Genomic DNA, 12,546 nt, shown 5'->3' with positions numbered 1-12,546 from the left:
ACTCAGTTCAGTGCTCGCATTCTCTCTGAGAGACGGTTACTGCCTCTACACACCCAAAGCGTGCACACATGAAACCACTTCTCAAACAGGTATTGACTACTGGACAGAGGTTTTTTTCACTGAATGTTTCACGTAAAGTTTCTAATACGCACAAAATTGTCAAAATGCCCATCATGGTCAGTATTCACACAAACACAGTCGGTTATGTCTTAAATTTGTGTAAACGGTTGAAAAGGAAATGGCTTAGTATATTAGATTTGTGCATTAAGTCTTAAAGTGACAGCAGCCTGATGAACCTGCTGCTGTCTGTGTTATAAATGTTAATCAAAGAGCAATAATAGATAAAGAGCCAGTCACTCACTTGTCTGTGTTTATACAGTGAAGACTATCCAGTGATATTTTACGTTTGATTACTTACTTTCTTTACCTGAATATTAGTGTTAGATCTACCTGTTAGTAAAATGTCTGAAGTAGGCTATCAAAATAAAGATTTAACAGAAATGATCGAATGTCTCTCTGGAAAAAAACAAAAAACAAATTGGTGTTGTCAACTTATGAGTAAAACTTTCCTCCTCAAACATCCGTATTGAAACTTTATATAGACGTGTAGCTTCCCTCATTAATCACTTCTTCCTGTGGATGTGGTGAAGTCTAGAGAGGGCTTGCAGTGCTCTTTGACAGATACACTTATTTGTGTTTCAAATGCATGGATTTTTGTCCAAAATGAAGCTCATCATTTTCTTCTTCTGCGTGCGTTTTGTTTGCTCAGGTGAGATTAACGATTAATCATTAGGGATGAATTCTCTATCAGCTAACCAAATAAATCCAAATTAAGTTTTGGGGATTTTACAACAACAATAACAACAAAGATTTAAATACCTCCTTAAGTTTTACCTTTGAATAATTAAATTTGGCTCTTGCCATGAATAAAGCCACATAAAAGAGCATGGTATGAAAAGGAAAGATTTCTGTCAGCATGGCCTTCAGCTACTTCCGTGTGTTGAACTCTGTGGTACTTTAGTTTTTATTAATATTTTGAATCAGTGTTTATTTTTGGATGTTTCTTTTTCTTGATAATTTTTGTTTTAATAATAATCAATGACAGTTTAGTTAATTGCAAGGCAATGGTTTTAATCTTCAAGTTTTCAATTAATGTTCCTATTATATGCATGAACACTGGCTAAATTTCATACAACCGCACAGTGTGGAGGACTGCTCAAAGTTACTGTACTGTGATTTAACTTACAGCATCATACTGTGGAATATATCACAGAAACTTACTTCCCAATTAGTGTGCTTTATTTTGTGACACGTGAACTTTTTCACCCTCTGAGTTTGACAGGGCAGTTGAGCTCAATAATAACAGTCTAATTTGGCTTTATTCTTTTAGCTAACTTACCAATGTTTCAAAGATCTTATTTACCTGTAGAATTGGCTATATCATAGGCTGATATTTACTCACTGTAGGCTTGTGTGGTGGCACTGGCCTGTGACTATTATTATTATTATTATTATTTTTAATTAATAGATAAAATAGCAAACTATTGTTCCATGTGGGTCATCTGTTATTCAGTTGCTTTTCCTGTTGTTTAAGGTTTTTGTCATGCTATCGTTTCAGTAGTATTGTCTATCAAGATATTTTAGCCAGCCATTGACAAAAATATCTTGATATCACAAATTGAGCTTTCAAAAAGGTTTAAAGTAACATTTCCATGATTATGCCATATAAAAACTGTTTTCCCAGGAAGAGTTTTGAGTTTAAAGCATTTCAGTGATGCCTAATTAGTGAAAAAACTACAGAAATGCTATTTCTGACTGAGTAAAGCTTTGTTTAGAGTGTCAGTCCAAATATTTTTTTTGTGCATATCTGATTGAAATCTGATTTAAATGATTGACTATCCACACTATGTATCGCTACTGTTCAGATTTGTGTGTCCATTTCCATTTGTCCATTTGTGTTTCTTGTTTTGGACTGCTTTTCGGTATGGTGGTCCCCATTAAACACTGCAACTGGATCTCTTGTTTTGTGTGTGCATTCATAAAACCTTATTTCTGCACAGACATTCAGCAATTTGAATATGAATTAATCTATCCATCTATCAGTAAGTTAAATCATGTTAAAACATGATAGCTGTGTGCTAAATGATGTTAGAAGCGATAAAATATGCTAACGGTGTGCAAATCATGCTAGAAAAATGGTAAAGCATGCTAGCGGTGTGTTAAATGATTTTAACAACATGCGAACATGTTATAAACATGCTAGTAAAGTGTTAAAACATGCAAGAAACAGGTTTGCAAACATGCTAAGACCTTGCAACTACATGGCAACTCCCTAACAACCACACATAATCCCTTAAAGACCACTTATCAATGGTCTCGTCTAACCACAGAGAACACCCTGACAGCCACCTATCAATCAACATTAACACCATAGCAACCACTTGGAATATCCTCGCAACTGCTTAGCTACAACCTAGAAACCATCCAGAGTACCCTAGCAACACCCTAGAAACCAACTAATAACACCATAGCACCTATTCAGAACCAGCAAGAACAGTTACATCTGTTTAAAAACTTAACCTTCAAACTTTGAGCTTTTAAAACAACTAATTATATACTTAATATTGCTTCAAACTTTTTCAGACTAGGCTTTCTCAAGCAAACCTTCAGTTTGTCTTGACAAACATTATCTAGTTTATGGTGAAACTGCAAAAGTGGTGATGTGAAGAAAAAAAACTGAACGACTCAATCAGTAATTTGATTTATGGCACTGTATTTGGTGTTTAACTGTGTTTGTTTTTTTGCTTGCTCAGAGAGGCACACCTTCACCATAGCTTACACTGAAATAAATGGACAGACGATTGCTGGATTCCCAGAGATTTCTGCTGTAACTACACTGGATGGACATCAGATTGATTATTATGACAGTGTGACAAAGAAGCTGATTCCCAAACAGGACTGGATGAGGTATGCATCTGAAGACATCTGGGAAGAATACACTGAGATCAGAGAACGAGTGCAGCAGATCAACAAAATCAACATTACTGTTCTAATGCAGCAATTAAATCAGTCACATGGTGAGTTACAATACTCTATACTACAGTTTTAACTGTGAAAGAATGATCTTTTACAGTAAGAAAGAGCAGATCTTAGCACCTCCTTTTCTTCCTCAGGTGTTCATGTGTATCAGAGGATGTATGGATGTGGTTGGGATGATGAGACTAATGAGTCAGATGGGTTTGATCAGCACGGTTATGATGGAGAAGATTTTATCACACTGGACCTGAAGGAGCTCAGATACATCTCAGCTTTACCACAGGGAATATCCACAGTGATGAAGTGGAACAATGACACTGAACAACTTGAATTACTGAAACAATACTGCGATAAAGACCGCATTGACTGGATCAAATATTTCTTGACATTAGGGAAAGAGGCTTTGACTAGAAGAGGTAGCTTTTCTTCAAGAAATGTACTTTGTTTTATATAGTAGATGATTTTTGATTATAATATATTAGTCATTGGTGCGATTGTTTTCTTCGACCCTTTGGTTCTCTTCGTTCACTTTTGACCAAAGAATTTATCATACATTTAAAAAAATAGTAGCTTCATGGTAAAACTGGATTTTAAATGCCTAGTCTCTATTTTATCCTGAAATACTGTATTAATTGAAATATATATATATATATAAATATATATTTTCAATGGGTAAATGGCATTAATTATTGCATAAATATTAGTTAGCACCATAAAATTCTCTCATAATACAATATATATATAAGGAAAAAAAAGTGTCACTTTTGATGATGAAATTACAAATGTAATTCTAAAATGAGCACCGGAGGGTTAAAACAAAATATACCTGCATTTATGTTTAAGTTGATCTTTTGCATACATTTGAAGTATTAAACTTTCATATAAATCTCTCTTTTTTTTTTTTAAAGTCTCTCCTTCAGTGTCTCTGATACAGAAGAATCCCTTCTCTCCAGTAGTGTGTCATGCCACAGGTTTCTACCCATCAGCAGTGAATATCACCTGGTTAAGAAATGGAGAAGATCATGATGAGGATGTGGAGCTTGGAGAGTTTCTACCAAATGAAGATGGGACCTTCCAGAAGACATCTACCCTCAATATCTATCCAGACAAGTGGAAGAAGGACCAGTATGTTTGTGTGGTGGAGCACGAGGGGATGACCATCCAGAAGAATCTGACTGAGGACGAGATCAAGAGAAACAAAAGTAAGTTAATAATGCGGTATTGTGTTTATGGTGTACCCATAATGCACTGTGAGGGTCGTGCCAAGTAAATAGCCACATCTCGTCAGAAGATGATGCCTGCTTTTTCTATTGTTTTATTTATTTTAAGGCATAATGCACACCCTCTCAAAATGCATAATTATCTGAAAGACTGGCTAGTATTACCGAAGTTTTAATATTTCACTGTAACAGTAGTCAAACAGTTTTATATGGATTTATATAGGATCTATATGATGAATAATTCATTAAGAATAAATGTTTTAATGCTATATTATTTTCATTATTAATATTACCATTCATTTTCCTTTATTTCATCTTCATTGAAAATGTCTCAATTCCAGCTTTGAGCACCTGGTGGTGATTTTGTGAATGAGTTTAACGTGACTGGTTTGTGTTTATCGCCGAACTGGTAACAGTCATTTTGGTTGACAACCTGTTGTATATCATTCAAATTTCTCCAGACAACTTGAAGATGAACCAGTATTTTTGTGTGGTGGAGCACAATGGAAAGACCGTCCAGAAGTGATCAAGAGTAATGAATGTAAGTTGCTAATAGTGAGGTGTAACGTTATTATGATTATGTTTGAGTGAACTATCCCTTTAAATGTACCACATAGTGATGTTAAAAGATTCAGGTCAGTATATACCTTATTGATCATGCATACTATATACAAGCAAACAGATGAACCCAGAAAATGAGCATAGCACATATTTCCCTTTCAGTCAGTCACGTTCTACGTTATGTCAGAAAGAGACTGACGAATGGGGTCTCGCCTGAGAGCGCAATCACCTTCGAGTGATAGCAAAACGAGCCAATGATACACAGACTACCTTGGCCTGTGGGGGTATATAAGGAGCAACTCGCACTCAACCGTTTACGGTCACCAGAGTGTTTACAAGCGAATCAGCTGGTGATGGTGTGATGGCGCGATTCAGTGGTTCGTCTGGGCTTCCTGCATTCAGCTCCCACGTTCCCCTGAGTGCTTATGCACCACTGAAAGAGCTTTTTCTATCTCTAAAAGACCAAACTTTTGGTGGTCCAGGAGCACCACCTATGGCTTAACCTGGCAGACATGAGGGAGTCTGATTGGACTCAGCTCCTCAACTCTCCGGTCTCTCAGGCTGTCCTCTTCTGCGATGTGGTGGAGAATTTTGCTCAGCAGTTCTCTGCTGCCCCCACAAGCAGTCTGAGGCCAACAAACACATCCTGCCCTGGCAGGCCCGCTGCTGCCTCCACACTGCCGCCGAGGCGGCCACCTTAGCTGGCTCATAACTGAGGACACCCCCCTGCGGTCTCCTCCACTCCCGCTCGGCCACAGCAGCAGCTTTCACCCCGGCCGCAGCGCAGGCTGGCCGAAGTTGGAGATGTCAGCTCGTCAGGAGATGGAGATGGACCACTGCTTCCCCCGGAGGAGGGCCGTGGGAGAATCCTTTGTTCTCGTTTTCTTTTTGTTCCACCAAAACCTTCACTAAAAGAGATGTTTCCTCTACCTCAGGGCCCCAAGAGGCCGCCGACGACAGTTGACAAAATGTTTCCTCGACGCTCTCGTTCCCCTCTCCCAGTTTCCATGCAGAGCTGGTTCGAGAACGCATTGCTTTCTCATGCCCTCTTTGCCACTTGGAATCAGATGAGTGCTCGCACTCTGCCCCCGCTAAGGGACACTCTGGCTCCCATGCTGGGGTTGTCTGTTCCACCTCGCTGCCCCACTGTGGGTATGCCTGTAGTTCCCTTGACCCGCTGGATCATCTTCCGGTAGCCTGTCTAGAGCTCCCCAGGCCATCTCGGCTACATGATTCAGTTCGCCCTGGCGTCCCCCCAGTTTTCGGGGTAGTCATGCGATGATGGTGGGCAAGGATGCTCCTGTCATGCTCCTGTCATGCACGCAGAGGTCACGACCATGCTGGCAAGGGGTGCGATAGAGCTGGTCCCGGTCCCAGCCGACATGAAGTCCAGCTTTTACAGCCCATGCTTCATAGTATCCAAGAAAACAGGTGGGTTACGACCAATCCTGGACTTGCGTGCCTAGAACAGAGCTCTTCACAGACTTCCGTTCCAGATGCTAATACCCAAGCACATTGGATTGGTTTGCAGCAATCGACCTGAAGGACGTGTACTTTCAAGTCTCCATTCTTCCTCGACACAGACCATTTCTTCGGTTTGCTTTCGAGGGGCAGGCATTTCAGTACAAGGTTCTTCCTTTCGGGTTGGCCCTGTCTCCCTGTGTCTTTATGAAGGTCATGGAGGAAGCCCTGGCTCCTCTCAGGGAACGAGGTGTCCATATCCCTGTCTGGGTCTACAGGTCAACTGGGAAAAGAGCAAACTCTCCACTGTGCAGAGGATAACTTTTCTCGGTATGGAAATTAGGGCTGGGTAAAAAATTTTTTTTTCGATTAATCGTTTTTTCAAATGTGGTCGATTCAAAATCGATTCTCAAAGGCCATAAATCTATTTTTTCCATATTTATTTCCGCAGACATTGAACGTAAGATTAGAATAATTAATCTAATTACAAATCTTCTCAACTAGATGTCACCCTCTTATGTGCCTTGTGCGATTTTACCAACGAACCTGTCATTCATTCATTTAGTGCTTAAAGCAGTGGTTCTCAACCTGCGGCCAGTCACAAATTCAAATGCGGCCCACCATATGCTGAACACACACACAAACTTTGTTTTACAATTAATTTTATTATAATTTTATAAATGTAGGCTACTAAAGAAATATAAGCTATAGCCTAATGTTTTTATGTGAAATTATTTTCAGACATGAGCAGACTTACTCACATAACATTATGAACACATACAAGCACGCACTTATTCAGTTCAAATAGACATCAACAGCATTTAGTTTGGTAAACTGAACACATTAAAAAATCAATAAAGACAGCGATGTGCAATTGTTTGTTCACATGTTTGTTGCAGAGCGGACCATCAGTGTATGCTTTGGGAAGTATAAATTGAAGAAGTCCACATCAGCGCTGGCCGTGTCTGTCCAGATTGCTCATCCGGAAAGTATAACACAGGCTTTACAATCACAACTTCATTGTGCTGTTACTACATTGAGACGAATTTCACAAAATTGTTCAGCTCCAGACCGAATCAGGTGTTTTATTTATGGGGAGTATAATTATTTATTAATTTCAATTAATCTAATCGATTAGATATCATAGTATTTAGGCTATAATATTATAAATCAGGTTGGTTTGTATTGGTGATGTAATGTTTAAATTATATGCGTGTGGCCCGCGAGACTTGTACTTGGACCATAATGCGGCCCGGTGGAAAAAAAGGTTGAGAAGAACTGGCTTAAAGGGTTTCAGGTGCTTTGTCAACATTGATGCCACCTTCACATAAAAAGTCTGGGGTATGGAAGCTTTTTTTGATTTCGTAAGCAAGACGTGGACATGAACAAAGCATTTTTCATCTTGCATCAAACTTGTATTTATTTAACATAATTGTATGCATTTGAAAATTAGAGATGGGTTCTGTTTTAATGTACCCAAGTGTACCTAAAATAAAAGTTTAATATACAGGTTTGTGGCTCTTAATTTCTTTTTATTAATTACCCAATTGTAAACTTATTTTCACTGTTCTTTTTTATACATAAAGTATTTGTTTCAAATCTATATTCATTGACTTGAATCGAAAATCGAGTATAGAAAATCGAATTGAAATCGAATCAAGAATCAAAATCGACTCGATCTGGAACATCTGAATCGATACCCAGCCCTAATGGAAATAGAATTGGTCGCCATGTTTGTGCAGCTTACAAATCAGTGCGCTCAGTCACTGCTGAATTACCTGAGACAATTTGAGGGCAAGAGAGCGGTTCCACTGAAAATATTTCATAGTTTCCTGGGGCATATGTCATCTGCAGCGGCAGTCATACCACTCGGGTTGCTCCATATGAGACCGCTTAAGCACTGGCTTCACGACCATGTCCCGAGATGGGCATGGTAACAGAGCATGCTCCGAGTGACCATCACTCCAGCCTGCCTCCGAACCTTCACCCCGTGGTTGGACCTCTTGTTCCCCTAGAACCTGTGTCCAGACATGTTGTGGTGTCAACAAATGCCTTTGCCACGGGCTGGGGTTCCATGTGCAATGGGCATGCTGCGTCAGGTTCCTGGACAGGACCCAGACTTCAGTGGTATGACAATTGCCTTGAGTTGCTAGCAGTACGGCTTGCTCTGCACCGCTTCAGGGCCCTGCTGAAGGACAAGAATGTTCTGGTCCGTATGGACAATGCTGCGACCATAGTGTAGATCAACCATCAGGACATTGTGCAAGATCAGGGAGGATGAGGAGCAGGTCCTCATGGTTGTGCCTTTTTGGCCCGGCCAGACTTGGTTCCCCGAACTTGTACTCCTCGTGACAGCCCCTCCCTGGCCAATTTCTCTGAAGGAAAGACCTTCTTTCTCAGAGACGGGACACTCTCTGGAATCCACGTCCCGATCTTTGGAACCTACATGTGTGGGTTCTGGATGGGTCACGGAAGGTTTAGGTACCTTGCCACCTCAGGTGGTAGCTACCATCACTTCAGCTAGAGCCTTGTCTACCAGACACGCCTATGCTTTGAAGTGGAACCTCTTCATCACTTGGTGTTCTTCAAACAGTGAAGACCCCTGGAGATGCCAGATCAGGTCAGTGCTTTCCTTTCTTCAGGAAGGGTTGAAATGAAGGCTGTCTGCTTCCACCCTGAAGGTCTATGAGGCTGCCATCTCGGCTTACCATGACCCTGTTGATAGTAAGTCTCTTGGGAAGCATGATCTGATCATCAGGTAAGGTTCCTGAGAGGGGCCAGGAGGCTAAATCCACCTCGCCCTCAGCAAGTTCAGCAGTGGTTCTATCGGCACTGCAGAGGGCTCCCTTTGATCCTTTGCTCTCAGTAGAGCTAAAGTTTCTATCATTGAAAACTGTGCTCCTGATGGATTTGGCTTCAGTGAAGAGGGTCAGGGACCTGCAGGCATTTTCAGTTGATGGAGCGTGCCTGGAATTCGGGCCGGTCAACTCTCATGTTATCTTGAGACCCCGGCCTGGGTACGTGCCCAGAGTTCCCACCACTCCTTTTAGAGATCAGGTGGTAAACTTGCAAGCGCTGCCCCTGGAGGAGTCAGACCCAGCCCTGGCACTGCTCTCTCCAGTATGTGTGCTCCGCACTTACGTAGACAGAACTTAGTACCTTAGGACCTCAAACCAGCACTTTGTTTGTTACGGGGGCCAGCAGACGTTATCCCACTGGATAGTGGATGCTATTATCCTGGCTTATCAGGCTCAAAACCTGCCATGCCCCCTAGGGGTAAGACCTCATTCAACGAGGAGTGTAGCCTCCTCCTGGGCACTGTTTTGTAAGGGACCCCATTCGTAACTCTCTGTCTGACGTAACGTAGAATGTGACCAACTGAAAGGGAACGTCTAGGTTATGTATGTATCCCTCATTCCCCGAAGGAGGGAATGGAGACATTATGCCCCTTTGCCACATCGCTGTTCCACTGAATGGTCTGGTCACTGGGCTCGGCTCCTCAGCGAAGACATGAGTGCGAGTTGCATTTTGTTACCACCCGAAGATGATTGGGCTCTGTTCAGGGAACGAGGGTTACATACGTAACCTAGATTCAGGATTATTGAAATAAATTAAAATGCAAAGACTCATCTTCAACAGCCATCACTGCAGTTACAGTTCTGGGTGATGATAAACTTCTGAATGCTAATCTGAATTTACTCCAAAGTATCTATATATATAGTACATATACTGTTAAAAAAGTCATCAGTAGCTGCCTATACATGGAACATAATCAGATCTTATTCAGAGTCTCGTGTAACCACATCAGTTGGAATAAACTGGCCAAACCTGATTGAGATTTCATATGGATTCAAAATTTGCTTGTTTTTAAACAGTGTAATTCTAAATATCCACTTTTAATCATTATGACGTTACTTTGCAGAAACCAAAGTTTGAACAGAAAATCGGTCAAAATAAAAAGCTGACCTGCAGTGACAAAAATCTTTGAAGAGTTTCCTTAAATCATCTGCACTTTCCCCAGATTTCAGTACAATTGGAAATCTTCAGGATGTGGGAGAACAAATAATTCCCATCCCACTTGTGTGATCAAAACATTTATTGTTTTTAAAAAAAAATTTCATTCCTAAGCTCACTGATTATGTGTAGTTTGAGCGCTTTCACTGTTTGAAATGTAAAAAAAGTAATAAATAAATGCGCATTCAAAATTCAGTACGTCTTGAAGTTTTCTTTGTTTTTTTTTTTGTTTTTTTTGATCATATATATATTATATATATATATATTATAGTTTTATTGTTGATAGTAAAATCTGTTGAATTTGCCTTTTACCCAGAAGCCATTAAACATTAAATCTGACTTGAAACTATGGTAAGAGTTTTTATGCTTGGATGCATTGTTCCTTTAATGAATACAACACACCACCATATCCATTTGATCGTTGACACTAGTATTGTTTGTAGCAATAATAATACTTATAATATTTTTTAATTTGCTTTAAAATTCCCCAATTACTCAACTTACCTTGTTATAAGCAAATTTTTTTATCTTTTAAGTTTATAGTATATTATATAACAGGTCTCTCCTGCCATCACTTCCCTTTCTTTCATAAAACTGAACTCTGGTGTTTCAGATAATAAAGTGTAATGAAATTAAAGCGACACTGAGCTGTTTCTCTGTGTGCTTGGGCTCACCTCCTCTTGTCTGAAACAGCGAGGGTCCCCATCTCTCTCCTCCCAGCAGGTTTAATCTCACTTTCAGGGGCCAGAGCACTTGCTGTGTGATTCCAGCTGCCATTAGCTCGACGAGAGGTAGGGAAGATGAGCGTCCCGGTGAGTAAACACACATATACACACTCCGCCCCTCCCCGCTGCTCGCCGCAGGCTCCATCTAAAACAACACTGGAGATTTCCACATCTTCAGTTTCTCTCATCCAGCGGCCCACGGCTCGAGGAGCTTCACAATGTCATCTCTGACCTCTGGAGAACTCCACTTACCCTCTCAACACAACAGTTGTGGGTGATTGCTAGGTGTTTTCTTCCCCTCTCTGGTCTCTAGATATATAGTAGCATAGTCCCCCCATCAATCTAACTCTATTGTAGTTTGTAAGATTTCTATTGTGCGGCAGGATAATTAGAGGTATATTCATGTGTGTGGCTCAGATGGTGAACTGAAGTCTAATAGACTAATTCATTTTGCACAAACTGAACCTGAAAATAGTCATTCTGGAACACCTCACAATGATCACAGTGTTAAATTTCAACGATTCTGCTACGAGCTGAACTCAGTGCGCTCAATTTGACTGGGTGTGAAGTTATTATTATTATAATTTTTTGTCTTCTCACATCCGGAGTTGAGAGCTATCACTGTCATTGATTGCTTGTCAACACCTTGAGGGTTTTAACAGGAAGAGGAAATCAAGGATCTTAATGAACAACTTAGTGATGGCCACAAATCCATGTGTGAAAATAACACTGTATGTGTTTCATTGGACTAGCTATACTGTCCAATATTTGATTGGTGAATGCGGATGCGGGCGGCAAGATATAATGTGTGGGTTGCGGGAAAATAAAGTTATTTGCGGGACTCCCGCAAAGTGGAAATATCTAGCAAAATAAAATTACTAAAAACAGATAAACCTTTATTTATAATAGACTAAAATAAAATAAAATAGACTTTGCGGAATGGGAGGATGATGATGAAACCATGGCAGCGACGTAATTCCATTCCGAAATAGCGAGAGATCGAGTGGTGGAAAAGGCGATATCAAGAGTTTCCAAGATTAAGCAAAATAACACGCCATGTAGGCTACTTTGCATTCCAGCTTTAGTAATTGCGGTTGCATAAGTGGGCAGAGACGGATTAATCTGAAGCCCTCATCAATGAAGGACATGCTATTACTGCACGGACTACATTAGTAGTCGTAGTCTACAATATTTTTTTTAATTCCGTTTATTTTTAATTATCTATTTATTTTGTTAAATATTTAAAATTGGTCTATTTTGTTATTGAGGAAAAATTATTTATTTTTTTCGTTTAATGTTTGAAGAAAAGAAGGCATTCTTAAGCAGTAGACTATAGGCTAATTTTCCTTTGAACATGAAATAAATCCAGGTTTATTATTATTTTTATATAATTCATATATATATAGTATAGCCTAATAGGTAGGCTTGTTCGTTCCTTTCATCCATTTAATTAAATGCAAATAAAACGAAACATTTGTTTCTTTTTTAAATTTATATTCAACAGGGGAGGAATTAAAAAAAATAACAGA

The 12,546-nt window shown here is 39.9% G+C and overlaps 1 protein-coding gene across 1 annotated transcript; it reads left to right on the top strand.

Annotated features, from left to right (window-relative positions):
- Nucleotides 1-723: 723 nt before the first annotated feature.
- LOC113079845 (major histocompatibility complex class I-related gene protein-like) lies at nt 724-4,617 on the top strand. Its single transcript, XM_026252069.1, has 5 exons — nt 724-769; nt 2,814-3,077; nt 3,174-3,452; nt 3,945-4,238; nt 4,598-4,617. The coding sequence occupies exons 1-5, from the start codon at nt 724-726 to the stop codon at nt 4,615-4,617; spliced, it is 903 nt and encodes a 300-aa protein (XP_026107854.1).
- The last annotated feature ends 7,929 nt before the right edge of the window (nt 4,618-12,546 follow it).

The sequence above is a fragment of the Carassius auratus genome, unplaced genomic scaffold (genome assembly GCF_003368295.1).
Source record: "Carassius auratus strain Wakin unplaced genomic scaffold, ASM336829v1 scaf_tig00029453, whole genome shotgun sequence".
In the NCBI taxonomy this organism is placed as follows: domain Eukaryota; kingdom Metazoa; phylum Chordata; class Actinopteri; order Cypriniformes; family Cyprinidae; genus Carassius; species Carassius auratus.
Note: the sequence above shows the minus strand (reverse complement) of the source record. Positions and strands in the feature narration are given on the sequence as shown.